The 22,001-nt window shown below is 51.5% G+C and overlaps 1 protein-coding gene across 6 annotated transcripts in view; it reads right to left on the reverse strand.

Moving 5' to 3' along the window:
* Window positions 1–22,001, reverse strand: part of ARNT2 (aryl hydrocarbon receptor nuclear translocator 2) — a 155,780-nt gene that overhangs the window by 26,966 nt on the left and 106,813 nt on the right. For all 6 annotated transcript variants that reach the window (XM_077874286.1, XM_077874295.1, XM_077874275.1 and 3 more), the window contains 4 exons: window positions 13,327–13,403; window positions 11,838–11,972; window positions 9,285–9,359; window positions 3,604–3,755 (listed from right to left, as the gene is read on the reverse strand). In XM_077874286.1, coding sequence (XP_077730412.1) covers window positions 3,604–3,755; window positions 9,285–9,359; window positions 11,838–11,972; window positions 13,327–13,403 — 439 coding nt within the window. The remainder of the gene's footprint in view (window positions 1–3,603; window positions 3,756–9,284; window positions 9,360–11,837; window positions 11,973–13,326; window positions 13,404–22,001) is intronic.

The following is a 22,001-nucleotide window of genomic DNA, read 5'->3' on the forward strand; positions in this document are numbered from 1 at the left end:
GTGGGAGGCAGCAGTGATCGCACCTCTGGGAGAACAGGGGTCTGGCAAGGAGGCTTCTGGGGCTCCCCAAGCTTAGCGACCAGTCAGGCTAGTAACACCCACCCCTGAGTGAGAGCTGTCTGCATGGCCAGTGGGAGGACTCTGAACGCCCATCAAGGGGTTTGGAGGAGCAGCAGGAGTGTGTTTTAGAGACAGCCCCTGGGGCCACGTGGGCTGCTCAGGGGGACTGGCTGGAAGGCAGGGGGAGCTGGTCAGGGAAGAGCATCCCAGACAGAGGCTGTAGGGCCCTGCTCTTGCCCAGGTTGTCTGCTGCAGGTACCTGGGAGGGTGGGACGCAGGACACTCCCAGGCTGGACCTCAGTGACCTGGAGCGTCAGCCTCTCTGGCCCTAAGCTCTGCAGAGATGAGGAAGGTCACCTTGCTGTCACTCCCCACTCCCAGGCTCCTGCCTCCTGCAGGTCAGGTGGAGCTGGGCAAGGCGGGCTATCACGGTGTGCATGGGGATGGAGGGCCGGCTCCAAGGGATGCTGGCTCCAAGCGATGGGCATGGTGGGGGTCTAAGGACGTGCACACAGCTGCCATGGTTGTGAAGACCTACAGTGGTTGTGGGACAGGGTTGTGCTGTTAGGATACACTAGGGACAGCTTCGGATTCCCCTGGAAGAGGAGCTGGGACAAGACCGCTCGGTTGCTAGCTCACATGTGCACGAAAACGCCCAGCAGCTTCTGCTCAGGACAGCAGTCCATGACGACATGTCTCGGAAAAACACGGCCGCCCAGAGCCCAGAGATCCAGCACAGGCAAAAGTCGTGAGACCAGCAGAGAAACTCCCTGTCCATGCTTCTTGCTTTCCTGCACCGATGTCACAGGAGAATGTGCGGGGATGACAAAGAGGCCCTCTTCGCACAAATGCTGATCATTCCACGCTCCGTTTCTCTGAGAACTTTCTTTTGAAAGTGTTCTTGACGGAGGCAGCAAGGCCAGCCTCTCCTGCCCCTGAGCACAGAGCATTCAGGGACCTTCCCACTGAGTCTGCCCACTGCAGGCAGAGCCCAGCCAGGACCGAGGAGAGGGCCAACGGCTCGCATCGCGGTCGTCACTGCCCTCTGCTGCCCACAGCTGACATCTCCTGCCACCTCCACCCAGGGAAGGCCAACACCACACACCACTGCCAGGCCTCTGCTTAAGTTCTCCTGAGGGGGCATTCTCAGCCCCTCTGACCCCAAGTTGCTGCCAGGAGCAGTGGTCGTGAGATGCCTGTGGGGACACGGCCTGTGCAGAACGTCTGCCCTGCTGGTGCGGAGCTGCCTGCCTCAGAAGGACATCAGAGCCTGCGGGGAGCACCTGTCGGCTAGTATGTTGGCATCAGAAGGGTGAAGGTTCAGGAACAGTGTCCGGGGCCCTGAATGCCTGACAGGCTTGCTCGTCTGCACAACCCCCCTCGGTGGTGGTGGTACAAGCCACAGTATGAGCGGATGCTGAGCAAGCCAAGCTGGCATCTCCTCCTCCCCCTGGGCTCCCACTGCCCACACCGGCTGCCCCAGGGCAGTGAGCACACGGTCACCCCATCCTCAGAGACCCTGGGAGGGAGATGGGCCTGGTGCTGGGGGTGCCTCTCTGCCCCATGCTGGGGGCAGTTCTCATTGTAACCGAGTTTACCCAGTAGCCCCCAGATAATCTCAGATGCAGGATAAGACAAGGCAACACTGCATTTCTGCACTCCTGGAGCTACAGCCCTGCTCCTGCTACTCCTACAACCAAGAGTATCATGGCTGGAAGACCCGTAGGAAAAGCCCTGGGGCCCCAGGCAGGCCAAGGGAGGAGGGGCAGAGGAAGAGGAGGTCACACAGCTTGGGGGGATGGCCAGTGGGAGCCAGCTGCCCATGCTGGTGCCTACGGCTGCGTGGAAAGCAATTTCACAGAGTTGGGGGCCAAGGCCAGGCTGTGAGGGTGATGAGGAGCTGGATGACCGGGGTGTGGGCGCCCAACAGAGGGCTGCAGGCCCTGCTGGCAGAGAAAGCTCTGGAGGGCCTGGGTGCCCATCCCAGGGTCTCAGGAGCCCGTGACAAGGCCTGGACAAGGAGTGTGGTGCCCACGGGAGACAGGGGATGTGCGGGGAGGGCCTGGCCCTGGAGGGAGGAGGAGCAGGACACAGAGACCCTCACTCCTGCCAACAGGAGGCTGGTGGCCAGGCCCTGCTTCCCAGTTCACCACCAGGCAGGATGATCTATCTGGAGCGTGAAGAAGCAGGCAGTGGCAGCCTGCAAGGGGCGAGCCGGGACTCCACGCCCCACTGAGCAGGGCAGGCTCCGGCCCGACGTCCTGCCACACCACTTCACATGCACCATCTACACACAGCATCTGAAGAAGGCTGTTCTCCTCACTTTATAGACATGACAACTGAACCTTGGAAAACACAGTGACTTGCCCAGTGGGGGCGGCATAGATGGAAACCCAGGCCAGGCCCCAGGGGCCTTCTGTGGGTGGACTGACCCCTCTGGCTTTGTGTCCTGTGGCCAGGAGCAGGCCTGAGGCTGAGATGCAGGGTGGGACTGCCCCGGAAGGAGGGGGGCCCGAGGGGTACACCCCAATCCAGGGTGCTGGGCGAGGCACCAGGGCAGAGCCCAGAGCCCACCAGCAGGCCAGGGTCACAGCCCGCGGGTGTCTCCAGGACAGCTGTCAGATGAGGAGGGGAGGTGGTAGGGGTGGGGAAGACCCCACTGACTCAGAGCCAGGCCCGGGGAAAGGCAGGACAGCGGTACCACTGACCAGCGTGGGAGCATGGGGACGGTCCACGAAGCCCCCCGCAGGCTGCAGGCTGCAGTGCCCCGACGTGTGCTCACACACGCTTGGACATCACTTTGTCTCTGTTCACACGGGTTCTGGCCTTGCACCTCCTCGAGAATAAATCAGGGAGGATGCATGACCTGCCTGTAGCTGGGGGCCTGACCTTAATCCTCACAGCAACCCCCCTCCCCACCCCCCCGAGAGGGATCATCACCGGTTGCAGGGACAGGGGTGTGAGTGCTGAAATGATACGACACATAGCTCAAGGTCATAGGAAGCGGAGGTCAGGCTCAGAGCCCAGGTCCACATGCTCACATGCGTGGATATGGGGTGAAGCCGGTGGCAACCATGGGACCGCGGGACTCAGAGCAAGAAGACAGTGTGGATGCCTGGGTGCGACCCCCAGCCCCTGCCCCCAGGCCCCAGAGCATGCAGAGCCTCAGCCCCACTCCGTGGCTCTGGTTCGGGCACTGGCGCGGCAGGCAGCCCGAGGGTTCCTGGCTCAGCTGCGCTGGGCTCTGCCTTCCAGGGGGACAGAGAGGCCTGGGGAGCAGGATACCCTGAGGCTGGGGGGGCGGGGCTGCCATGGGGGCCGACCCTCAGCGTTGGGGTTTAGGAGCATGGCGTGGGGGGAGCAGTGATGCCGAGCAGTCCCCCAAACCCCCCAAATCCCCCATCCTGCTCCTCAGGCCCCGAGGGCCTGCTGGCTGCAGGGAAGCCAGGAGCTGGGGGGCATAAGGTCATCAGGTCTGGACACCCGGGAGGACCCCAGATAGGGTGGCAGGGGTGGGGGGGGGGAAACGTGTGCAGCACGTACTTGACATTGGTGTTTGTGCAGATGACGTACTCAATCTCGTCAGAATAGGGATTCTGGAAGGTGAAGCTGCTGGTGCGGATCAGCATCCACTCCCGGCTCTTGGTGCGGAGCCGGTACATGACGGACAGCACCTGGCCCTTCAGTTTCACCACCTGCCAAAACATGGGGAGAAGGAAGGGGGTCAGGAGGAGGTGGAGAGGCACCGGGCAGGTTCAGGACGGGGCTGGCAGGGGCAGCTCGCAGGCTGCACTGTGGGGGCATCTCCCTCCCTGGGCTGGACTCTGCCCTCCGTCACCCTCTCAGAAACGTTTGCTGTGTATCAGGACCTCTCAGCTCTCTCCAATTAGGTCATGACGCTCTATGATCCAGGTACTTCCCTTTTCGCCCTGGCTACAGGGCGACTCTGGCTTCCATACCAGCACCCCCCCCGGGGGGGGCATCTCACTCCAGTGTAGTCACACCATAGCAGAGGATTTATTTCTTCACACCTCAGCCTAAAAAGTCCTTACCCCTGTTCACCACTGTTGATTGGGTCAAGCACACCCTCTGGGAGGAGGTGTGACGAGAGGATAAATCTATACGCAGGATCTGTGTGCAACTGCCCACTACTGCTTTTATGCTGAAGTACGGTTTCCAAGTTACTTCCAAATGTACATCCTCGCAGGAGTTTCGTGAAGGTGGGTTTCACTATCACTATTCACAGAGCTCTACTACCGAGTCCTAGAGAAATGGAACAAGCTGCCCAAGATCAGACAACTCTGCTGGAAAAGCAGGGAAGGAACCAAGGTCTTCCTTCCCAACCACAAGTTTGTTTCAGCCACTCTTGTGCTTCCTGTAGACGCACACACCCAAGCATAAGCAGACACAGAGCCGTGGGCGTGCACAGGTACACAGGGACCCTTGGCTGCCAGCTCCCAGGGCTGCAGCAGACACAGGAGGGAGGCTGTGAACAGCTGGCGGGTGGGCACTGGCTTGGGGTGAACACAGTTCCAGGCAAAGGGAGATGGAGGGGGCGTGCTTCTCCACAGGCCTGTGTGCCCCAGATCCCAGGGCTGGTCGGGACACAGAAGGCTGTGAGCCTGGGGCAGCCCAGCTTGCTTGACTGTGAGCCCAGAGTGTGATTAGAAATAAGAATGGGGACCTGGCCCCAGGGTCAGTGAGGGTCCAGTCCCCCTTCCTTAGCTCCTTCTCTTGTAGTTTATTTCTGGCTGGACGTCTGTGGACAGCCAGGGGACAGGGACAGGGAGGGGCCTCTTGGTCACCTGAGTCCCCCTACCCCTGCCCCCAGTGTCGACCTTGGCACAGAACAGGACCCGGAGCACAGGTTCTGAGCATCCCTGACAGGTCTGGGGGCCCCATGCATGGAGCTGACGCAGCCTGGGCACCCACACTCTTTCTGTGCCACCCCCGGGAACCCAGATGGAATGAAACCTGAGTTGGCTGGAAACCCTGATGGGAGAACCTAAATGACAGAGAAACCAGACCCACACCCAGGAGGGCGGGTGCCCCTGCATTGCACTGCCTGTGAGGAAACACTCACTGGGTGAGGCAAGGCCCGGACGCTCAGGGGCCTGTGGGCTGGTGTGCAGGAAGCTGGCTCTTTCCCTGCAGGGCCAGAGGTCAAGGCCACGTACCCCTGAGGTCCACATTCAGAGAGGGTCCCCTGGGAGACTCCTCAGTCTCTGCATAAAACATGGGGGAAGGCGGCAGCCACTCCCATGTTCTGAGACCCACGTCCTCAGCTTTTTGAAGCGGCACACCAAAGTGCCTGTGTGTCTCTTCTAACTGGAATGCCTGAGACGGTGGGAGATGCTTCAGCTTATGTAGCAGACACTTGCCAAGGTGCCACCTGTGTGCAAAGCCGGCTCAGAGCTGGAGATGGAGCAGCAGAAGGGAGCCAGCAGCCCCTTGCCTTCCCAGGGGCCCAGTCCCCAGCTAAGCGTGTGGTACAGGTCACCTCGTGTAGTCTTCACAATATCGTGTGCATCTGGAATCTGAGCCCCAGGAGAGTTTGATATGCCACCAAGGCCTCCTGACTAAGCCGTGTAGAGGCTGGATGGGGTCCCAGATCCCCCTGACCCTGGCGCCCACTGTCCTTTCACAACCCCGTCAGCCAAGGAGGAACTCCTGTCTCAGGACAGCTGTGTCAGTAGGTGGAATCTAGGGAGAGCAGGCCAAAACTCAGCTTAAAACCACACAATCAAGAGGCCAGGGGCCACCAGGATGCCAAGGGTCCGAAGAGGGCTGAGGGAGATGTGGCTGGGAACTCCCTGGAAGGTGGGTACATTGTTGGCGAGTGAAGCCCTGTGACCCCAGGGAGGAGGCAGGTGCACCATGTCTGGGGGCTGGGAACCCAGAGTGTGGCGGGGGCCAGAGGCATGGGTGGGGCAGGGCCACATTGGGGTCCCTCTGTTGTGCTGAATTTGGGTGCCAGGCCGACACAGGAGTCCACCCAGGCCGTCCATCTAGCACTGCGCTTCGTGAACCTGGCTTCAGCCACCATCTCCACCGCAGAAAGCTCGCAGGAGTGTGGGGGGAGGCAGTGGGACCCTGCTCTGGGTCTGGGACTCGCTGGGTCCCTCTCTTCCACCTGGCTGCTGGGTAAACAGTAATCCGGTGAGGGTCCAAGAGCAGAGCCAAGGACAGACTCAGGTTTCCTGGCCCCCGTGCTGGCACAGGCCTCCCCAGCAAACCCAAATTCCTCAGGAACCCGACGGCACTCTAAGGGTCTCACGTCCGGGCTGCTTGAATGCTTTGGTTTAAATCCAGAGTTCCAGGGCTGACTCCAGGCTGACACAGCTCCCTTGGTGTTTCTGCAAAAATAAGCCACTTCCCTCTATCAACATTCATCCCCCAGCCCAGCCGGCAGAGGCTGGAGCCCAAAGAACACACGTGAGGGGCCGGGGCCAGCGCTCCAGGATGTGCCCGGGGCTACCCAGCCCTGGCCCGCTGAGTTCTGGGACAGTGGGGCCTCTGGCCCTCAGGCGGGGTTCCGGCTTCACCTCCTGCCTGCGTCGAGGTGGCCGCTCCCTGGGCATGGGGTCTGCCATTACATTCCTCCTGTTTCTGTCCAAAACCACTCAGCTTCCGATGGCGTCAGCTGGGTGAAATCTCAGTGTGCTGCCAGACGGAGTGGCCTGTGCGTAGTGTGGTGACAGGAGGATGCTCCGGAAGGGGCAGCTCCAGCCTTCCCTGTTACTACCCTGTTGGGTGACTCGGGTGACTCGGGGCAGGCTTCCGAGCCTCTCTGGGTTCTGGTGTTCACCGGCAATGGCGGGTTTGACAACAGACTATATGGACTGCGGATCACCTGAGATGGTGTGTGACAAGGGGTCGGGCTGGTCACTAACCACGTAGGGAGGCCCATCGTTACTAGAGCTTCATTTCCATAGATTCAGGAAAGGGAGGTTGACCCAGTCCAAAGTCTAGAACAATCTCCGTGTATTTGGCAGAGATGTGGCATGAAGGACACACTCTGGCAATGCTTAATCAGTCTCCGTTCACATTTTCCCAGAATGAAAGTCACCTGCTACGGGTCACGGTCTGTTTGGACCATGTTATGAAGAGCCACTCACCCACGAGCAAGCTCTGCACTTGGCGGTGGGTGGGCATGACGGTGGGAAGCACAGACCTGGCACCTGCCCATGGGGAGCTGATGTTTCAGTAGAGAGGACGGGAAGAAAAAGAAAACCAGTGGACAAATAAATAAAATAATTACAAATTGAAACAGTTGTGCAGGAAAAACAAGAGGCTGAGAAGGAGGGTAGGGGGCTTTCTCTGCTGGTGTGGCCGTTGACTGCATCTCTGAGATGACAGGAGTAAAAACCTAATCAATAGGCTGTCAGTCGTGGAAGAGTCAGGGGACAGCAGTCTACTCCAGAAGGAACACGTGCAAGGGTCCTGAGGCAGGAAACAGCATGATGTGTTCAAGGCACCAGAAGTCCCGTGTGACCACATGCCATGATGTGTTCAAGGCACCAGAAGACCCGTGTGACCACATGCATAAGACACGTGGGGCAAAGGTCACAGAGCTTACAGCTCTGTGGTAAAGGACCTTGGATCTGAGTCCACGGGGAAGCCAACGGCTTGTTTAAGCAAAGATGTAGCAAAGCCTAATGCAGGTCTTCTGGGTGGTGTGGGGTCGGCAAGAGTAAAGCAGGCAGTGCTGCAAGGACAATGCCACGATATTGAGAATCAGAGTGGGGGTGGCCCGGCCGAGGTGGGAGGAAGGAGCAGAGGGAGAAGGGCAGACTGTGTCTCGGTTCTAGGTGCGTGGAACGGGGGCATGGGGGTACGAGGTGGATGCGGGTGGTGGGACAGCAGAAGCAGCACTGTGTGTCAGAAGGCAGGTGTGGCAGGCATGGCAGGTGCATGGCAGAAGCAGCACTGTGTGTCAGAAGCAGGGGCAGAGCGCCAGGGACAGTCAGTACTGTCCCCTGGGGATATAGTCGCTGAGAGTGACACTCCACGGAGCATGGGAGAGGAGGCAGGGAGCACGGAGCCCCAGGGCACCGGGCTGGAGCAGCAGGAGCAGGTGGTGTTCTGGGGGAGCCGGGGGCCCTAGCAGATCCTCCCCGACGCAGGGTGTGAATGGAGCTGCCAGTGTCAGGGGTCACTCTTGAGCGTTGGGAAGCAATGGCAAGGGCCCCCTGGGGCACGGTAACAGGAGGCTACCATCCCCCTGTGGGATGCATCTCACAGGCCCTTTTTCCATGACAGCGTTGGGCCCCTTCCTCCCTGGGGCCCAGGTGAGCCTCCAAGGCCTCAGGGAGGAACCTGCTTCCTGCCGTCACCACTGCGCAGGCCCAGGAGGTGACAGGTCCTCAGACCCCTGGTCCCCATGCGTCCACCATGTGGTCTGAGGTGCCCCTGCTTCCCCAAGTCTCCCCTTCTCTCCCTGGACACGATGAGGACGATGTCCCCCCTCTCCCACTGCCCCCTCACCCCCGCCCACGACGACTGTCAGGAAGAGTCAAGCACGTGGTGACCAGGACGCTAAATGATGCGGTGCCGGCTGGCCTCCCTCCCCAGCTCCATCTCCCCTTGGCTGTCTCTGCCCAGAGTGTCAGCAGGCCCACGACGGCCCCGTGGGCTGCCCCTTCCCCGCCCCACCTGTCACCCCTACCTGGATGATCCACAACCTTCCCCCGCCCGCTGCCACTGTGCCGTGTGTCCTCACGTGTGCTCTCTGCGGACCCAGAGAGGCTTGCTCTCAAAAACACCGCTCGCCTTCTGGTCCTAAGAGGGGCCCTCCTGCCAATGACTCGGGGGAGAACGTCATGTCCTCCAGGTGGCCTCAGCAGCCCGTCCCGCGGGCCACCTCCTCCCCGCCGTGCGTGAAGTGTCACGGCAGCCCGCAGGGCTCCTCGTACCTCCCTGACACGCTGTGTCCCTCCGCATCTCCGCGGGCTGGCCAGCGGTCTGGAACGTCCTATCATGGGGGCAGGCTCCTCCTTCAGGACCTGTCCCAACGGCCCCCCTGCCCCTGAACACACGTGAGGGGCTCTTCCTGCCTCTTCCCTGCACTGTGGAGCCCTTGGTCCGGACCCAGGCCTGGCTCCCTGAGGCGTGACTGTGAGGCACTAGCACCTGCAGCCTGCGGGGCGAGGGGGACTCCCGCTGCCGGCCACCTGCCCAGGGCCCCGGTTCCACCTCAGCGCTGGGCGGCCTGCTGGCCTTACCTGCTGGAAGCTCTCTCGCAGGTGGCTCTGGTCCTCAGAATGGCAGAATTCCAAAATATCCTTTCCTAGAAGATCCTGGATAAAGAGACAGGCTTTAAGAATCCCCAGTGCCACTTCCCATTAGGGACGTGCCTGTCAAGCAGCAGTGTCCTGACGTCCCCTTCACCCCACGCCCCTCCACTCCCCCCATCACCAGGGGGAGGTGGCCACAGAGGGTCCCCTGGGGCAGCCGCAGCGCTGGCCTCTGCGCCCCACGTATGTTCCTCTGGTGTGCTCCATCCCAATTTCTGATTTCACCAGGGCGCTGCATCAGCGGCCCTGGAGGGCAATTTTATTTTTGTTTGCTTTTGCAGAGGCAAACTGTAGTAAATATATCTTTTTAAAAAAGATTTTATTTATTTATTCATGAGAGGGGGGGGGGGGCAGAAGGGGAAGCAGGCTCCATGCAGGGAGCCTGACGTGGGACTCAATCCCGGGTCTCCAGGATCATGCCCTGGGCTGAAGGTGGCGCTAAACCTCTGAGCCACCCGGGCTGCCCTGTAGTAAAGATATTTTAATAAACATAAAAATCAAGCAAGTGATAGGACAGATGTGCTGCCCATGAAAACCAGAACTGTTTAAATGTGGAGACAGGAGCTCTCTCATGGCCAGATAAAAGCTGGTATCGACAAATAACTGCTGGACAGAAGCTTCGCACTGTCTACCTTCATCCGTTTTGTTTGTTTGTTTGTTTGTTTTTGTTTTTTTGTTTTTTTCCAAAGGACCTAGCAAAAGCCCAAGACAAGAACCAACCAGGATAAGATCAACCGGCAAAGGCAGCAATACACATGTGACAGGAAAGTGGTCCAGTTGGACGTGCTCTGGGTGGCAAAGGACTGAAACGAGTTCATTGACCAGAACCCACATCAGCAATGATTCAGCGGAGGCTGACCTGGACAGTGGGAAGGAGGTCTTGTCTGTGTGCCAAGAAGCATCCAGACGCTCATGGAAGGTGCCGGTGGGTCAACAGATCTGGAAATACTCTGCCATCACAGTTACGGTGACTTGGGAAACTGTTAACTTCCCCCCTCACTTCTTCCAAGAATCTCAAGTTCACATGAATCTAGAGATGTAGAACTATGCGAATGGTTCAATTTCAATGCTTTCTAGATCTTTTTTTTTTTTAAGTTTATTTAATTAAGTAATCTCTACTCCCAACACGGGTCCCGAATATCCACCCTGAGATCAAGAGCCCTGTGCTCTTCTGACGAGCCAGCTGGATGCCCCAGACTGCTTCTAGTTCTAAAATAACATGTGTGCTTGGAGTACCCACATCAACATATCCCAAATTTTGTTTCTTAGAACAGGGATCTTTTTCCTCATTCCTTTTTTTTTTTTTTAAAGATTTTTTTTTTATTCATGAGAGACATAGAGAGAGGCAGAGACATAGGCAGAGAGAGAAGCAGGCTCCCTGCAGGGAGTCTGATACAGGACTCGATCCCAGGATCCCAGGATCATACTCTGAGCCAAAAGCAGATGCTCAACCGCTGAGCCACCCAGGTGTCCCTCTATCTTTCCTTTTTAAAATGTTTTTTTATTTTGGAAGAAATTTAAATCTACAGAAAAGTCGAAAGGATCGTGTGATAAACACCTGAATATCCTTTACCTAGACTGTCACATGCATGCTTTTTTTCATGTGTATATAAATATAAATATATATAAATGAAAAACATCAAAGTATATATAAATAGAATATCTTTTATACCCACACACACACTGAAAAAGCTCTTATTGAATAATTTGCAAGTAGCCGACAGTATGGCACTTGTCCCTGAAGTGTGTATCTCAAAAATGTGACATCCTACAAAAACCTAAGAGTCCATATTACACCTAAAAAAATTATATTATAAATAGTTATTTGATAAAATTACCCAATATTCCATAATATTAACATTCCCTCAATTATCGCCCAAATGTCTTTTCTGGCTACACATCTTCAGACCGAGGACCCCCGAAGGCTCTCACATTGCATGCTGTGATTTTTCTCTTTGGGTTATCTTCATCTAGAATAATTTCTCCTGCCTTCTTGTGTTTCTCATGATGCTGACTTTTTTTTTAAAAAAGGTCTAGAATAAAGACCTGAAAATACACCCCCTATAAACGCAGGTGCTAAATACATTTGAAAAACAAGGGATTCAGCAAAATTACGCGAACATCTGTCCTCAAGACTTTTCAGACTCTTTCATGTTCATATTGTTTCTTAGTTCCCAAGAAGGAGAGGCTGTGTTTGGTGTCATCTAAGTTAATGGATCTGAGAGCCCTGTCCTCCTAGCCCCATCCTTCACGCTGCTTTGTGAACAATCAGGATGGTCAGGGCAAAAACTGAAGAGTTAATTTTAAGCAGTGCAGCCACCTGTAACATCTTCCTTGCTTTGGAAGGACATTCCTCCCTCCAGGCAGGAATCTGGATTTTTATGCCGTCATTCAGCTGTATCTTGAACAGATGAGAAAGATCAGCACATTTTAAGTGAAGTTAAACCTCTAGCCAAGTGCCAAGAGCTCAGAGCCACCCACCTGCGGTTGGTAGCCAATCACGCTGATGCATCTCGGGTCCACGAATGTGATGATCCCATCTGAGTTGTGCCGAGATAAGAACTCTGTGGGCACTGACATCCCGCTCATGTCCATGCACACAGGAGAGCTGGTCACCTGGAAGGGGGGCATCCACACTGAGGTGGTTCTGGCAGAGACAGAGGTGGGGACGGTAGGAGAGACGGACACGGGAGGAATCCACGTGGAGTCAGTTTTCCGGATCCTTCTGAGTCATTCTTGCACCCAGCCTAAAATTTTCCGAGCGCCCTGGACACACCTTCTACTAACTAGCACTGGGGGCCCTTACACTTCTGAGCCTCGATGTCCTCTCAGTCAACAGGAATAATGAGTCCTGTAATCTCTCAGGGTCGGGTGAGGTTCAAAGAGATCCTGCATGCCGACCCCGGCACGATGCCTGGCACGTAGTTGGGTGCTCAGAGACATCAGTACCCACCTTCCCCTTACTAAGGATGGTCAGAATATTTGGGAAGTACACACTTGTGGAGCGAATGTACCCTATTGTTCTTTCTTCACCCACCTGTAAGGAACAAGCAGTGTTCATCACAGGTGAATGAAACTACTCACTCATTTGTCTGAAGGTGGTAGAACCTAGGAACCAGGAGTGTGATAGGCTAGCATCCTCTGAGATGCATTTACTGCATCCCCTGTCAACAGCAGGGGAAGGCTGGTGGTGCCCCAGGGGGAATGAGGGGTCCAGCTGCCTGAATGTCTACTGCATGCGCTGGATGCTGAGCCCACGGGCTCTACAGACACTATGTAGTACATGCAACTGTCACAAGATTAAAGACACATTCCCCATGTGGCTTCTTAGGGCTTTGCGGGGAGGGGCATGCGCTCAACCAAGAGAACAGACTCTAAGGAAGGACAATAGACTTGTGAGCCCGACACCAGGAGTGTAGGGAAGAGAGAATGATCCTGACTATGCGGATAGAGGAGTCCCTTCAGCTGGATGTTGGAGGAGGCCAAAATAGATAGAGGTAAAAGGAGAAATTTCAGGAGGAAGAAAGAGGAGCAGGAAACACCAGGCCTCAGAAACAGCCTGTGGGGCCCAGAGAGGTGGGAAAGCACTTGCAGGGTCTGTGGAAACAGTGAGGAGGGCTTTGGGAATCAAGCATCAGGGGACAGGAGGGAGGAGGCTGGAGGAAGAGTTGGTGCTTCACCCTGAGGACCCAGGGGAAGCATTTCAGCCAGTCTGGCAGCTGCCATGGAAGCAGAAGCCGATGCTGCTGTGGCTGGCACTCGAGTGGGGGGTGGACCGAGTGGGGGCACCCTGCTGCTCAGTGTGCCTCCCTGTGCTCTCCCAGATCCAGCTGAAGCTGTCCAGAGAGGGACCCAAAGCCCCGAGAACGCTGGGCACACAGGGGTCAGAAGAGGCAAACCCGTGTGCTTGCGCTCTCTGGCACAGCAAGCCCCCATCAGAATGTGCAAAGGGCCATGCCCTTCCCCTCACCTGGAGTCTTCCGATCGCCACAAGGCAGTACTTACTGCCTTGCCCCACATCCGCATCCTCCTCAGGGATGGTCATTCCTGAAAAGAGAAAAGTCAATGTCATCAACAATGAACCCAAGACAGGTGGCAGAGGGGCACAAGTACCCAAGATTTTATGCAACCCAAAATACAGGTCCATGTGGACCGCTCAGGGTCTGGGAAGGGAGCCAATGCATTAACCAGCACCCGCTCCCACCCAGCTCCTCTTGAGCTGCCTGACATCTTTGGTAACTTCAGGGGGCGGGGTCATCTGCATCTGTGCACGACGCAGAGGAGGTTAAGGGAGATGAAATGATGAAATGCAAATTATTCATTTATTTACTTGCAAAATGTGGCCAAAACATTTAGCTAGAAAGGAAATCTCAGTAAGAAGTGTAAGTGGGTGTTTCTGGTTCCATAAATATTTCATTTACAAGGGTGATAAAAGAGATACAAGTGAAGGTTATTGAGCATTGAAAACCAGTGCCCTTTGGGGTGCCTGGCTGGCTCAGTTGGTGGAGCATGTGACTCTTATTTTTTTTTTAATTTTATTTATTTATTTATGAGAGACACACACAGAGAGAGAGGCAGAGACACAGGCAGAGGGAGAAGCAGGCTCCATGCAGGGAGCCCGACGTGGGACTCAATCCCAGGTCTCCAGGATCAGGCCCTGGGCTGAAGGCGGCACTAAACCACTGAGCCACCCGGGCTGCCCGCATGTGATTCTTTATCTTGGAGTTGTGAGTTCCAGGCCCACGTTGGAAAATTACTTAAAAATAAAATCCTAAAAAGAAAAAGAAAAGAAAACCAATGCTCTGGGTAGGCAGGATTTGGTTAAAATAGTCCTCAGGGTTCTTTGGTCAAGGAAGAATCTTCTGCTCTGTGCAGGAGCCTGACATAGGGTTGCCCATGGTACAAGCTTCTTGAGTGGCCGAGGTTGATCCCTGACAAGCCACCACCAGGATCTAACTGCAGGTGAACCTGCGGGAGGAGGGTGTAGAGGAGTGCAGGGAGGCAGGGGCAAATGCTGGCATCAGCAGGAGGAAAGACTCATTATCATGCTCTATTCTGATGCAGCATCTCTGGCAAGGTGATACTGAGCCATCTTCAGGTTACCGTCCTGATACGTGTATTTTCTCTATATTTTCCAAGGGTTACTTGCACAATACTCTCAAGTAACATGTGATCTTTAAAAATGGCTTTGACTTAGTACCCAACAACAAAAAGACAAATATTCCCAAGTAAAAATGAGCAAAGGATCCGAATGTTACCCCAAAGAAGACATACAAATGACTAATAAGCACATGGAAAGATACTCAACATCATGAATCATTGGGAAATGCAAATCAAAACCACACTGAGATACCACTTCACACCTATTAAGATGACTAATAAAAAAAAAATGCAATAACAAGTGTTGGTAAAGACATGGAGAAACTGGAGCCTCGTATACCACTGGCAGGAATGTAAAATGGTGCCAGCACTTTGGAAAACAGTCTGGTAGTTGTGTCATGAGGTTAACCACTGGGCCACCATATGACCCAGCCGTTCCACTCCTAGGTGGATGTCCAAGAGAAATAAAAAAAATCTGCCCACACAAAAACATGAGCATGAACGTTCATAGTAGCGCTATTCACAACAGCCCCCCAAAGTGGAAACAACCCTAATATCTATTCACTGATGAGCGGATACACAAAATGGGGCAAATCTATACAATGGACTATTACTCAGCCACAAACAAGAAGTGCTGATGTGCACTACAGCCCAGATGAATCTCAACAACATGGGGCTGAATGAAAGAAGCCAGACACAGGAGATCACACAGTACATGAGTCCATGGGAAATGTCCAGACCAGGCATGTCCATGGATACAGAGAGTGGATGCCTAGAGTGTGTGTGTGGGGGGGGAAGGGGGCTAGCTGTTACCACGTATGTAATTTCTTGTTGCCGGTGATAAAAAAAAAAATACCCTAATTTTAATTGTGACAGTTGAAAACTGTCATGCAACACATGCAAAACACATGCAACACATGAATGTACCAAAATCCAGATAACTACACGCTTGAAATGGGTGATGCAGGCATGTAAAGAACCCTGGTCCTTTAAGGAAGTTTGGGTTTACTGAAGATTTTAGGATATGTGCATTATATCTCAACAAAGCCGGTCTAAAAAAAAAAGGATTCTGAAAAAAATAAAGAGGTGGGACTGAGGGAAGTAAGGAGCCATCCAAAAGCCCCATGGAAAAAAAAATCAAAGGTGACATTTTGGTATACTTTTGTCCAGTCTTAGTGGAGCAAGTTTAGGAACTAAATAAAAGATAAATATTAAAATTAACCTTAATGATGCTAATTCTCTTTATGCCCTTTATTGTGTGTATATGTGTATAATAAGATGTCTTTCCTTTCTTACATTGTTTTGTCCTGCTTTGGAAACTTTAGAACTTATTGGGAAAGCCTTTCAATGTGTTAAAACATCTGTTTTTCATTTTTCCTTTGTATGGACGGACCGTGGTTTGTCCGACCCCATCTCTACGGTTCTTCATGGTGTGGGATCGCAGCTTCCTGCTCACCCAAGTAAAGCAGCCATGCACACCCTTCCAGACAAAGCCTTTTAGTGCAACGAGGACATCTTGAGGATAAAAATCCCTAGAAGTGAAATTGGTGGCTCAAAGAACATAAATGGTACTTTACTGTTGGTTATATTTGCTTTGCTTTTATTTTGTTAGAATATATATTTATTTTCCGTCTTTTGTGGACAGCCTGCACAGGCTTTTGCTGTACGAAGATCTGTTTGGGTTTTTTTCCCTCACAGATTCTGAAACTGTCTTTACATATTAAGAATATACAGGTCCAGGGACACCTGAGTGGCTCAGCGGTTGAGCGCCTGCCTTTGGCTCAGGGCGTGATCTCGGATTCCTGGGTTCTAGTCCCACATCGGCCTCCCTGCCTGGAGGCTGCTTCTCCCTCTGCCTGTCTCTGCCTCTCTGTGTCTCTCATTAATAAATAAACAAAATCTTAAAAAAAAAAAAAGAATATACATATCCCATACAAGTTCCTTTTTAAGTGTGTTTTCTGTATTTTGTCTATTTGTTTTTATATAGAATATTATTAAAGTACAATTAAACCTGTCAGTTTTTACTCTGTGGTTTTTGCCACTGGGGCTCATTCTATGAAATGATCTCTACCCTACGGTTATGGAAAACATTCACCCATGTTTTCATAGAGTACTTTGAAAGCCTCATATTTATCTTTAATAAATCTGAAATTTATTTTTGATATGTTTGACTTCATGTTTTCCAAAGGATTAGTCAGTTGTCCTCAAACTATGTACTGACTAATTTTTTCCTTTCCCCACTAACTGAAAACGCTTCCTTCATCACAAAGCACATTTCTATTTTTTTTTTTAAGATTTTATTTATTCATGAGAGAGAGTGAGAGAGAGAGAGAGAGACAGAGGCAGAGACACAGGCAGAGGGAGAAGCAGGCTCCTTGTGGGGAGCCCGATGTGCGATTCGATCTCGGGATCCCGGGATCATGCCCTGAGCCAAAGGCAGGCGCTCAACCGCTGAGCCACCCAGGCGCCCCACACAGCACATTTCTAAAGAGACTTGGGTCTCTTTTAGGTCTTTTTGTTCAATAGTTTGATTTTTAAGTTCAATATATCACATTTTAATTATTCAGGCTTTAACATACATATTTCCATGTCTGGTATGGCAATTACTTCTTAGTACTTTATCAAGATTTTGTTGGCTATTTTTGTATTTATTGGCCCATATGAATTTCAGAATTAATTTTCACTTAAAAAAAATCTCATTGGGACAATTATTGAAATTGTATCAGATCTATACACTGGTTTGGAACAAACCAAAATCTTTATAATGCTAAGCCTTTGCATCAAGACTATGTGTGATGCTCTAGGTAGCTGGATCATTTGTGTCCCTCCATATTATTTTGTAGTTTAAGTACTTCTATATATCTCATGTTAATGCTTTTAGCATATACGCTGCAATGCTGTTATCTTCATAAATGGGTATTTCTTTTTTAAAAATTGAATTAGACCTGTCTGATGTTTTCTCTCACAAGTCTTCATGAAGAACTACTCACCACTAGGGCAATACTTTTGTTTTCAAATTTAATTTTTTTCATTTTTAGGGGCAGCCCCTGTGGCGCAGCGGTTTAGCGCTGCCTGCAGCCCAGGGTGTGATCCTGGAGACCTGGGATCGAGTCCCACGTCAGGCTCCCTGCATGGAGCCTGCTTCTCCCTCTGCCTGTGACTGCCTCTCTCTCTCTGAATAAATAAAAAATAAAATCTTTAAAAAAATTAAATTTTTTTCATTTTTATTTTCACTAATTCCATTTTCTTAGTTTGCTTATAGTATTTTGTCACTATTTTTCTGGTTTATAGTTCAAATAAGTTCTACTTTCATAAATTAAATTCCCAATTTGTAAGTTAAATTCCTAGTTTTTCTGCATTTAATAATGAAAGTTTTTCAAGCCACAGCTTTCTTTCAAACACTGGCCATGTGCCCTAAGTCTCTAGATGGAGTGGGGTCACAGTTGCTACATACAAAATAGTTTGTTTGTAATTAGGGTTTCATTTGATTTTCATCCTTCACCAAAAGTTGCTCAGGATGAGTTCCTTTATACCAGTAGTTGATTTGCCCTTTTATAAGGACACCAGTTGTACTGGATTAGGAACCCATCATATTCAGTGTGACCTCATTTCAACTTAACTAGTTACATCTGCAAGGACTCTATATCCAAATAGGTCAAATTCTGAAATACTCGGGCTTAGGACTTCAACACATGAATTTGGGGAGGACACAATTCAACCTATAATGCCTTCTATGAATATTGTATGTCTACTCCTCCCCTTCCTAGTAGGTTAGCCATGACACGGACACAGCACATGAACCAAGAGAACACTGTCCTGTATCCATGACAAGCATCACTAATTGAGCATGGGCTTCTTTCCCACTAATTACAGAAGCAGATCCAAAACAGCTAGTCAGAGTGGGCCATAAAATAAAACCTATTTGCCATTTCTGTTTTCTTAGTGTTTTATGACAAAGTTTCATAAATTCTTTCAATAATAATGATTACATAAAAACTTTACTGATACTGGTAAATCTGGGTACTTCCTGGTACTGCAGGGTGTCTGAGTGGGAGATGCAAAGAGAGATGTAGGTACCAAACACTCCCTAGCTCCCTACGATGCTCTGAGCTCTGTTTAAATATTAAATAGTTTAAATATTACAAAAATGCAGAGAAAACAGATACAAGAAAGCTATAATAGGTACAACATGACATGAACGAAGTGGCTAGGAAGTCAGCAGAATCCTGGTGAAGGCTCTATGGACAAGGATTCATGAGAACTGGGTGTGTGTTTGGTGGGACTGGGAGGCCCTGGAAACAGATGGCTCTGGGATGGCACTCGGGGAAGGAGGTGCAGCATGGTGCCTCGGTGAGTCTGGCACAGTTACATGTGACATCCAGGCTCTGAGCACCCATGCCATCAGGATGTCTCTCATGTAAGGCAAAAGCTTATGAAAGTACCTCATCCATCTGGAAAGTACCCATTGTCATTTCAGCAACCAGAACAAGGTTTCTATGTTTTCCTCATAGATGTCCCAAAGGCCACTCACTACAGCCCATGCACTCCGCTCTCAAAAAAGGCTGCCAGTGCCCAACTCACAGCCTATTTTATTTCCTTTAATGCAGGATACTGGCAAGTTGGGGTGCTTGGTTGTCTAGAGCAGAAGGATGGGAAACAACAGTCTGTGATTGGTTGTGGACAGGATAAAAACAGGCACAAGTGCCAGCCACCAGCAGGTGGATTTGAGGGCAGTGGATCCTATGGAGCATAAAAAGAAATGCACCAAAACAAACCACCAATAAAACAAGTCATAGGGGAGATAGCACTGGGCTGAAAAGCCCTGAAGATATCTTTAAATTGTCCTTTTAATTTCTGTCCAGCTCTGGAACTCTGTCACAAGAACTCTCAATCAGCAGAGAAAGATGAGAGCTCATTCTGTATCCCTCATTCATTCTATGCAACAAAAACAATGCAAACAAAATGAGAAGCTAAATGTCAGGCTAGAAGAAAATATTTGCAACATATAGGAAACAGAGGATTAATCTTCATAATGTTATAAAGATGTCCTCTAAGTAAATGAGGAAAACACATCACCCAACAGGAAAATGGGCACACAGCATGAACAAGCAACGTGCAGGGAAATACAAAGAGTCAAATATACTCAGGAAAGTCATTCAACTTTGTTAACGAAGAAAACCCAATTGGAAATATGTCCTTTCCCCCCTATACTATCCAACTGGCAAAAATTACAAAAGAATGGAATCATTCTTGGTAGGAAAGTGGGAAAACAGACACACTCCCGTCCTGCCTTGCAGGGTAAATTTGGTGATATCTACGAGAAGGGACCTATGTCATTGCTCTACCAATGCTGAGATGACCCTGCAGAAACACCAGCACTTGTGGGTAGAGAATCACATACAAGGGCATTCTGGGCAGGAGCCCCAACCTGAAAACAACATCAGTGCTCCCGTTTGAGGACTGGCTGATGAAATATTGTGCAGCCACTTTAAAGAATGAAGTAGCACTATATGTACTGACTTGGAAACATATTTCTGATATCCATGATACATTAAAAAACAGCCTATGTAATTAAATATACAACATGAGCTCCAACTGTTTCTCTATATAGAAAAATACCTAGAATAAAAGGCACTGGTGTGTTATCAGTTGGTTCTTGGAGGTGAGTCCTGGGTAGGAAGGGAGACTTATTTTTAGTTCGTAACTTAAAAAATTTTTTTAAATGTTTGTGGGTGAATTTTACTATAATTTTAGAGATTGTTATAGACCTTTCAAATTTCTTTAATGAAGATGGGCTGGTTTTGTCATAGCCATTAAAAAAAATAGAGATACCAGGATAAAAGAGCCCAGCACATGATGTTTGGTACTTAAAAGGGTGGGCTTCACACACTTGGGAAGTTTTCTGAGGTGGTTCCTCATTCTCCAGCAACTCCTGGAACCCGAGTATGGCGTATGTAAATCCAGACATCAGAACTCTACCTCTTGGCCCTCAAACTGAGGGAGAGTGTACCTGATGATGCTAGAAGTTTAATTCTAAACCATCTGACAGAACTGCAACACTGCTTTCCAAATTAACTGGTTTTGAATCATGAACATTAACATGCATCTTCTTTTGCTTAAAAGGAAAGTTGTAAATGGGTATCTTCTGCTTTTACCTGGACTTAAGAAGATAGAGCTTTGTTTCCAATAAGTCATAGTCTGTAAACAGAGCGCTGGCCAGCAAGGAGCCAGTGAGGGGCTAGCCAGAGTGACACCAGGGCCGCATGGAGGTGCAGCGGGGACATCGGGAGTGAGGACAGCCCCTCCCTCGGCCTCCCTTCACTCTGCCATCCCTAAAGGGAGGAGGGGGCTGTGGGCCTCACCCACTGTGAGACTGAGGCCCTGTCACCTTCCCTGGCGGGGATGGGGGTTTCACTGGAAAGCAGCACGGCTTCAGGGTGATTTTCAGCTTCAGTCATACAGAGTTCACGGATACAATGACACACTCCGCTGGGGGCTTCTAGACTCTGCAACCACCACCCTTCTCCCAGTGGAGAGGGCGGGGCCACGTCCTGCTGTCCCCCTGCTGGCCCTCCTGCCCGTGCCCGTGGCTACTGAGGGCTGTACTGCTGCTCCCTCCCTGCCAGCCCTGAGCATGCTGGGTGCTGGCTGGCACCCACAGTCCCTCTGCGCTGCAGGGCTCTGCTAGCACACCACTCGCCACAGCCTGCCCCACAGCCGCCCCGTGCCGACCATGCCATGACCCCTCACCACCTGGTGCCTCGCCACTTTTGCCTCCGTGTTCCTCTCTGTGAACATCAGGCCCCTTGGAAACTGTATTCTTGGCAACCCAAGCTCATGGCCATCTACGTCTTGCAGGCTGTGACCTGGCTGTGTTCGTGCCTTCCTCAGGGGGACCACCACCCCAGCAGAGGCTACTCCTTCCTCCAGTGGCACTGGTTGTGGACCCTGGTCCCTGGCCCAGGGCTGCCTCCACACACCTGTCCTGTCGCTGTGCTCTGCAGCATTGGACTAGCATCTCTCTCTCTCCAGTCCCATCCCACTTCCCCACGCTGTGGTCCACCCTGTTGCCACTTCCATCCACCCTGCCATAGTGCAGCCGTCACCCAATTTCAAGTCCCCTCTCTAAAGAACCTCAGAAGGCTCCCCGTTGGTCACCAGTTTCAGAGCCACTTATTCCATCTGTGAAAGCACATCCCAAAATCTATTTTGGGGAGCAGCTCATCCAAGGAAGAATCCTGGTGAATGATATAAGGGTAAATACTTTTGATAGAAGAATATGATAATTTTCTGCTACAGATTGGCTGAGCTCACCTGCCAGTATCTCCTTACCCCATTCTGGGGACTTTTCAGAAAGTGGAGCAAAAGGAGGCCTGTGTGTCCTTCAGAGCATGTATCTCAGAGCACAGCAGCTGAGCTCTGTGGGTACCCCCTCCAATACAGGGAGACACAAACTGTCTTCACATTTGAAATGGTGGTGATGAGGTTTTCTCTGGATGTCAGGAACCCAGGCTATAGCTCTGGAGGCCTCCCAGTGCATGCTCG

The sequence above is a fragment of the Canis aureus genome, chromosome 2 (genome assembly GCF_053574225.1).
Source record: "Canis aureus isolate CA01 chromosome 2, VMU_Caureus_v.1.0, whole genome shotgun sequence".
NCBI classification, from domain to species: domain Eukaryota; kingdom Metazoa; phylum Chordata; class Mammalia; order Carnivora; family Canidae; genus Canis; species Canis aureus.